The sequence below is a fragment of the Pseudonaja textilis genome, chromosome 2 (assembly GCF_049901715.1).
Source record: "Pseudonaja textilis isolate UNSWEBS1 chromosome 2, rPseTex1.2, whole genome shotgun sequence".
Classification (NCBI taxonomy): domain Eukaryota; kingdom Metazoa; phylum Chordata; class Lepidosauria; order Squamata; family Elapidae; genus Pseudonaja; species Pseudonaja textilis.
Genome location: NC_141991.1, coordinates 240,618,628 through 240,627,177, shown reverse-complemented (window position 1 = coordinate 240,627,177; position 8,550 = coordinate 240,618,628). Strand labels below are relative to the sequence as shown.

Below are 8,550 nucleotides of genomic sequence, written 5' to 3'. Positions count from 1 at the left end.
TTTAGAGAGAGAGAGAGGGAGATTTAGAGAGATAGATAGATAGATAGATAGATAGATAGATAGATAGATAGATAGATAGATAGATAGATAGATAGATAGATAGATAGATAGATAGATAGATAGATTTAGAGAGATATAGATATAGATAGATAGATAGATAGATAGATAGATAGATAGATGATAGATAGATAGATAGATAGATAGAAGTCTAGTTAATTAGATTCCCGGTTTACAGGTTTCCTTGAGCTTCCTCTACTGCTGTTCTCCTGGGCTAGGCTGGGGCTTCAGGCATCCTCCTCCTCACCCTGATTTTGGCACCCAAGGGGGCTCTGTCCTCTCCCCGGAGGGCTCCTGGGAGCCCGCACAGCTTCCGTCCCGGGCTGTACACAACCTTGGCAGTCTGAGCTACCAAGAAGAGCCGTCGGCGTCGCGTCTGGACGGGGAGCTCAGGAGAGGCTCGATATTCTTTCCCTCACTCTGTCCGTCAGAGGGTGTGTGTGGTGGGGTGTCTGACTTCGCCTCACGGCCGTCGGCGACGCGTAAAAGCGGTCCGTCCTAGGGAGAACGGCTCAGAGGCAGGCTGGAAGAAAGACGGCCGGTCGGCGGGGGCGAAACCTCGAAGTGGAGGGCGCGCGCGTGGGGGCCGGGGGCGGGGAGAAGAAAAATAAAGTCGGGGGGGGGGCGGGTTGAGCGGCGGCTCGCCGGCCCAGCCAGTCAGGAAGAGGGAGGCGCGCCACGCGACCCCCAAGAACCTCGAGTTGCCCTCCCGGGGAGAGGGAGGGAGGGAGGGGAAGAGCAGCGTCACGTGCCTGACCTTTGCTGACACTTCGCCCTCGCCGGCATATAAAAGCGGACGCCGCCGGCGGGACGGAGCAAAGACCAGCTCAGGCTCCGCCAGGTTCGGACCTCGCCTCCTCGACCGAGCGCTCGCCGGACTCTGCCCCTCGAAAGCCCTCCAGGCGCTCAACTCAGCCCAGCCCAGCCCTCCCGATGGCCCGCCCGGAGACCTTGCAGCTCCTGCCGAAGCCCCGCGGCGGGCAACCCTTCCCGCTCCTGGCTCTCGTCGCCTTCGCGCTGCTCCTGCAAGGGCGCGGCGGGCGGGCGGCTTCTTTGCAGGGCGTCGTCGACGGGACGCCCCCGATGGCCAAGATCTACCCCCGAGGCAGCCACTGGGCAGTGGGTGAGTGAGTGAGGATTCCCGCCTCTCCTTCCCAGCGCCGGGAGGCTTCCTTGGCCAGGAACGCGCGTCCCGGCCGCTCGTTTCCTTACAGCCTTCATTGGGCAGAGGGCATCTCTAGGAGAACTAGGTTTGAGCACCCGGGAAGGATGGCTTGCCGGACCTAGAGATGCCACCCGGTGGGCTGGGATCCTGCTTTCCCCACAGTCAGTTGGGGAAAATAGCCAGGATACCAGTCAGAATAACAAAATTCGAAGGAACCTTTGAGGTCTTCTAGTCCACCCTCTGCCTAGGCAGGAAACCCTGTATCCTTTCAGACAAATGGTTGTGCAATCTCTTTAAAACCTCCAGTGATGGAGCACCCACAACTTCTGGACATTAATCGGGCTGTTCCGCTGATTAATGGTTCTCACTGTCAGGAAATGTCTCCTTAGTTCTAGGTTGCTTCTCTCCTTGATTGGTTTCCATCCATTGCTTCTAGTCCTGCCTTCAGGGGCTTTGGAGAGCAGCTTGACTTCATCTTCTTTGTGGCAGCCCCTCGGATACTGGAGTACTGCTATCATGTCCTGCTTTTCATTCATCCAGATAGACTAAGGTAGCTTCGTGTATCTTCAAAAAGTGGGCTGTCTCTACCCCCGCTGCTCCCCCAGTCACTTGCCTTAGAGAGCATCCATGCCACGGCTTTCCATTTCTTTCCAGTTTCTCCCATCACCAGTCTTCCCAGTCTCTTGGGTGTATCTGTAAAACTCCACATCCATGTCTCCCTGGTATCCCAATTTTATTTTAAATCCCAAAGGAAAATGTTGTGGAAGAGCTGGTCCCTTGGCCTTTTAAAAGGACGGATAGCTAAGGAGGCACCCAGAAGATGAAAAGGAACACAACAGAAAGCCACCACATAAAAACAGTAAAGGTGCACATCAGAAATCGGTCAGTGGTGGCACACTGTGCGTTGCCTCCAATGATCAAATTGGTTTTTAAAATGTAAAATAAATGAGAGGTGTCTGGACTAGTGGACAGAATTCCTGGAGATTGCAATGGAAGCAAATTCTTCACTAAAATACTTATTTTTTTCATTTGCTAATTTAAATTGGCTTCTTTGTAATAAAAGTGTTTGAGGGAAGGGCAGTAGGCTGGGAAGAATAAAAGTAAGGAAGACGAGCTCAGGAAAAAAGAGCTACAAGCTAGAGATGGAGATATCCCATTCTCTAAATATTGTCAGAACTAACCTTTATTCCCTCTTCTGCATAAGGATCAGAAATTTTCCACTAGGAATTTTCCACTAGCAAATTCAACTGAGATTAGAAGCATCCTTTACCTATGTTAAAGCAAAGATCACAAACGTATTTGTTCATGAAAATAAATGGAGAAAAGATGGATTCTATGGCAGTCAAAATCAATTGAATGTTGCTTATTTATGATAATTGTCTTCCTCTTCTGCTTGTCATGGAAAGTACCAGCGAGCTGCGTAGAGCACACAAGCCTCCGTTTTGGTTGCTGAGATGTAACTGAGCATCACTCGTGGCCATATGAGGTCTAGAAAGTTTTTCCTTACTTAAAGGAAAGTGTGGTTATTGCCAGATAGATGACTGTGTCCTTCCCCATATTTGTCACAGAAGAACAGAATAGAGAAGACATCGTGAGCCTTTCAATAATTCTCCTCAATTGCTCCAAGCCAACTGATGTGGATGCCATGGACTCTAGATCTGGGCAGGACACAGATGTCCCCACTGACACTAATTTCATGGCACATCCTTTCTTCCTGCAGGGCACTTCATGGGAAAAAAGAGTACTGGAGATTTCCCTTACGTGTATGAAGACCGTCAAGAGATGCCTTTCTCTTTGCTGCCAGATAATGCCAAACAGCTGGGTAGCTATTTGCAGCAGGACGAATCCTTCAAGGAGCTGCTCAAACGCATGGAAGAGGATGAAGATCAAAATTCTCAGCTTCTCCGGGAAGAGCTGCCATTTTCTTCCAAGAATGTTTGGGGGGCAGAGGAAAGCAGCCGCTTCAAAGATGTAAGTGAGGTTTCCGTAACCCCGATCGGTTCTTCTTTGCATTCTAGTTATTTAACGCTTGATGTCCTTCTGTTCAGTTTGTTTGCTGTGAAAAACGTGTGGTGTGTTTCTGACGATTTCTCGTTTCACATGCCAGGTTTTCTAATCTCAGGCAAGCAATAGTAACAGAGCAAGAAGAGCAAGACAGACAGTTTGGTCTACTGGTTAAAGGCACCAGGCTAGAAGCCAGGAGGCTGTGAATTCTAGTCCTGCCTTAGACATCAAAATCAGCTGGGTGACTTTGGGACATCCACTTTCTTAGCCCAACTCTCCTCATTCAGATTAATAAAAATTTGCTTTGGGGATTCTTCTTTTTAGGAGAGAAAGATTTCCAAGAAATGAAATTACTGTAAATTTTCCAGTTGGGTAATGAAATATCTGCTCTTCCCCCCCCTCCCCCAAGTCGTCCATATTCAAATTATTCAAATTTGCTTCACATTCAAATTTGCTCTGGGAATTCTTTCTTAAGAGAGACAGCTTTCAAGTAAATCTTCATAGGAAAAGTGTCCTATGTCTGCTTACTTAGAGGCAAGGTGACCAAGACTTTTTAAATGTCCTTTCTTGATGATGTTATTGCACTGATGACGTTACCTAATGAGGTAACGAAAGGTCTGAAAGCAAAGAACTAACCTCAGGGAACCCCAAGGACTTCTCCGTTGTTCTTTCCTTGTGCCATTCTAATTGACTTCCCAAATGCCAATGAAACCCCCAAAATTCCCATCAGAATAGATAACTCTTGTCAGGTATTCCCTGTTAGAGAAAGAGGAAAGGTTGAAACATTTTTCTCCTGAAATTTCAGACATTTATTCTCTAGTAGCTCAACAGATTGGAATTGTGTGACGTAGCTGCTGCTTTGGGTTTCTCTAAAAGCAAGATTAGATTGAGACATCAACCTTTGCAATTAGATTTCCAAATATCATATTTGTTTGTAAAAAAAACAACCCCAGAATAATAATAATTATACAAAAAACCCTGGGAATTGAATCCGAAGAACTCTGAAGGGGAAGCTGTAAAAATGCTTTGTTTGGATGATTGAATACTAATTCGACATTATCTCCAAATTGGGTTCCAGCTTGAGATCATTTGAACATGGAGGAGCCAGTCTTCCCCAGTTAGTTCCATCCAGATAATGTTAACACCCCATAAAGGAATTTTTTTAAAAAGCTAATATTTGAAATTTGTATTAGAATTCTTCCATGAGAACATATTTAAATAGGGGCATCGTGAAGCTACATCATTCCTATTCCTAAGGGTGATGCAAACACATGCAGTGGAGTCACCAAGCCATAGTTGCAACACTAAGAAAAATAAAAAGGCTCTTGAAATGCTGCATGAAGTACATCAGAAGCAATGATAGGATTCAAATTTTTTTACAACCCGTTCTGTGAGCGTGGCTTGGTGGGCGTGGCAGGGAAAGGATACTTCAAAATCCCATTCCCTCCCCACCCCATTAACCTGCTTTCCAGCTCTGTTCTCCTGTGCAGGGCAACCAAAAGAGACCCAGCCAATCAGCTGGGACTCAGGAGACAGAGAATAGATGGGGGCAGGGCCAGTCAGAGGGTGGTATTTGCCGATTCTCTGAACTATTCAAAGTTTCTGCTACCGGTTCTCCAGAACTGGTCAGAACCTGCTGAATACCACCTCTAATCAGAAGTGATCACCACTCTTCTGTCAATAACCTCTGAGATGCCTTGTTAGAAAAGGGTTAGATCAGCCTTCTGCAAGCCGTATCATAAATCTCAAGGATCTTCTCTTAGATTTAGAAATAAGATTTGGCAATGGGGCGGACAGATTCATTATAAGACAAGTCTTGTGAATTTGTATGAACTGTTTGTCTTCCCTACCCACAAACATTTCTACTTTTCCTTCTATTTCCTTCCTTCCTTCCTTCCTTCCTTCCTTCCTTCCTTCCTTCCTTCCTTCCTTCCTTCCTTCCTTCCTTCCTTCCTTCCTTCCTTCTTTTTTCTGACTTTGCTTTAGGATTTCTTTGACATTCATTGGAAGTTCCTGTGCATGAAAAATGCTTTTCTCAGACCTCATGCTGAATCCTCTGATGAGGTCTCATATTTTCTTAACTGCCTGAGGATCTTTCTTATGTTATGAAATCAAATGAAATTTAGGGTAAATGCTAGAGGAATGGATTGAAAAGCCAGGGCTATATTTTTATATATAAGCCAATTGCTTTCAGTCAATGTATGATTGCTTTCAAATCGAAGTGTTCCGTGGTGATGGGATATATCGAGATACATAAATAAATATGACACTTTGTGGGACGACGTCTGTGTTGGTCTGTCCTATCCAAAAATCAGAAGGAGCCAGTGAACACTTTTTTCAAACTAAAATATTTTGTTGAAAGACACAGGCTTTTTGTGAGCTTTTTAATAAAATTTGTTAGTGTGAAAAGGTGATCTCAGTCTCCTTCTGTTTTATAAACACCTATATTTCTCCATTTTGTTAACTTATTTCTTAGTTTGTTCCAAAACAAACACAATCCATAATCAGAACATGGGAAGGATAGTGAGGAGTTAGAGATGATATTTTCTGCTAATGATAGCCCTAGGATTAGGCAAGAATGGGTGATGCTAAAGAATTTGCACATATATGAGCCTGGACTGGAGGCTAAAACATATAAAGAATGGTTGCTGGAACTGGGTATGTCTAGATTAATGAAAAGAAGGACTAGGGGTGACCTGATAGTGTTCCAATATGTCAGGGGCTGCCAAAAAGAAGAGAGAGTCAAGCTATTCTCCAAAGCACCTGAGGGCAGGACAAGAAGCAATGGGTAGAAACTAATCAAGGAGAAAAGGAACTTAGAGCTAAGGAGAAATTTCCTGACGGTTAGAACAATTAATCCGTGGAACAGCTCTCCTCCAGAAGTTGTGAATGCTCCAACACTGGAAGTTTTTAAAAAGATGTTGGATAATCATTTGTCTGAAGTGGTGTAAGGTTTCCTGCCTAAGCAGAGGGTTGGACTAGAAGACCTCCAAGGTCCCTTCCAACTCTGTTATTCTATTCTATAGTAATACATCGGCTGAAAGGGAGCTATTTATCTTCCTCCTTTCTTTTAGATTTGAGATGTTCTGAGGAAAAGGAACACCTGACCATTGCTGGGATAGGAAACTAGCAACTCTCAAACACATCACTGGGAAAGAGGAGAGTTGTGGTTTCTTTAAACACCCTGCACATCCTGGTATAGTGATTTTTCTCCGCTGGGACTGGTCTATCACGGCAACCTGGTCCACCCAATTATGGGGCGGAGCATACTGCTTCCATTTTTGCCTTTCACAAACTATTTCTGTGTTAAGTTTATGTTTTACCAACAACGAAAAATAAAGGGAGACTAGTATAGATCTTATTTCAAGCTATTTAGCTCTCATCAGCTAGCCATACCCTTCTGATGAGAGCTAAATAGCTTGAAATAAGATCTATACTAGTCTCCCTTTATTTTTCGTTGTTCGGTAAAACATAAATTTAACATCCTGTATAGTGTGTGTGTATTAGGTGGGGAAAGAGGTGTTGATAACTCTGCGACCAGTGAAACCTCAAGAAGATCGCTCTTTCTTGAGTTCGGAAAATCATAGACAGGGGTGGGATTCAACTGGCGTAACAACCGGTTCGGTGAGCATGCACTTCGCCCGAACTGGGCTGAACCCATAGAATCCCACCCCTGCACATAGATCCTAGTAAATTTGCTCATTGGCAATCCGTTCCCTGTCAATGGAATTAGGCAACAGAAGCTGGGGACAAGAGTAAGAGTGCTTGTCCAGTGCTTGTCTGCCTATTGGACAGTGTTGTGCACGTCCTAAGCCTCCTCAACTAGCTTGATGCTCTGGATGTAAAGAAGATGCTTTCCATTGTGGCTCGACAATGCATCACTCCGTTTCCGCTCCAAGGGCATCCTGACTCACCTTGTTTACCTGATCATCTGATAAAGAACACAAGTGTGTTGAGTCTATTCCTTTTGGGGCTGAGGGCTCATTTGCCCACCCCACATTAAAGACTGTGAAATAGCATGTAGAAAAAGACCCTTTGCAAATATCCATATGAATGAAGCACGAGCTATTTTAGACATGAATGGTGCTCCAACAATTCTCTTTTTTTTCCTTTTTCCTCTTCTCTCAGATGGTGGAGCTCCTGTTGCAAGTACTGGATAAAAAGGAAAGCACTCCAAGTTGAAATGACTGCCATCCAGCACTGAAAACATAGAATGATGTCTTTAAGAGACTGTTGTTTCATAAGCATTTTATTGTACATGATAACTAAATAATTATCTTTTCTGTTAAAACAAGATTTCCCCCCCCCTCCATCTGTGTAGAAGAACCTGTTTCCTTGTTTCTCCTAACAACGGCTACACTTTTCCAGTGGCTTTCTCCCTCTTTCCAAGCAATGTTTTTCTCTCTTGAATTGCTTTGTTGTACATAATTGTCAATGAAGGGTCTTCCAGTTCTCTGACAATACTTTGCCATTTCTCTCTTCAATCCCTCCCTCTTTTACCTTGCGATCATCCTGCATTTCAATATTCACAATAAATAAATATATATATTTAAAAAAAAAGTTGGGCACTTTTATTGATCTCTGAACACGTGATGCAGTTTGAAATTAAAGCTCGGTACATCCAGCACACTGGGGCACAAGTTCCATGATGGGGCTCATATTGGAGAAATATTTAAGTAACAACATATAAAACATGTAATCTCTGGAAGTTTCAATTGGTACAAAATGAGGCAGTGGTTTTGTGCAAGGCTAATGTGCTGTTCAGACAGTGTATAGTTGATTGGGAATTGGGAGTTGTCCCCTTAAGGGAATGCCTCATGGTAAATGTAGTTAATGTAGTTCATGTCATGTGGTCACATCTGTAATCCTGATTGGTCACTGAATTGACCTTTGGTTGGGTTTGGGGGAGTTTCCTTTATTCTTGCTTAGACCCCAGCCTTGTGCTCCATCGTTTTGGGATGAAGGTAACTATATTTTCACACTATGAAGACGACTATGCAAAGATTGGACATTAGATGAATCTCAACATAACTGTGAGTTATACTTGGAGGATGCCTATTACAATCCAATAAAGAAACTTTGTATGGAAGCCTTTGTAGAGTTTATTTAACTGTCTTTATATTCAGCCAGAAGGTTAAAGACAGAACAGCTAGATTTGCACGTGTGTCTCCTCTTGCGGGAGCTGCATTGATAGCTAATTTGCTTTCAGATCCAGTTCAGGTTCTGGTTGTCACCTTTAAAGCTCTACATGGCCTGAGGCCAGTTATTGGAAGGACCTTTTTTACCACGGTACATCTACTTGACCCATCAGAGCGGGGAGGCAG

The 8,550-nt window shown here is 44.2% G+C and overlaps 1 protein-coding gene across 1 annotated transcript; it reads left to right on the top strand.

Moving 5' to 3' along the window:
* The first annotated feature begins 822 nt into the window (after positions 1–822).
* GRP (gastrin releasing peptide) lies at positions 823–7,787 on the top strand. The gene is made up of 3 exons (XM_026714166.2): positions 823–1,180; positions 2,943–3,193; positions 7,355–7,787. Exons 1-3 carry the CDS (start codon positions 991–993, stop codon positions 7,406–7,408), a joined length of 495 nt encoding a protein of 164 aa, XP_026569951.1. The 5' UTR covers positions 823–990; the 3' UTR covers positions 7,409–7,787.
* Positions 7,788–8,550: the final 763 nt, after the last annotated feature.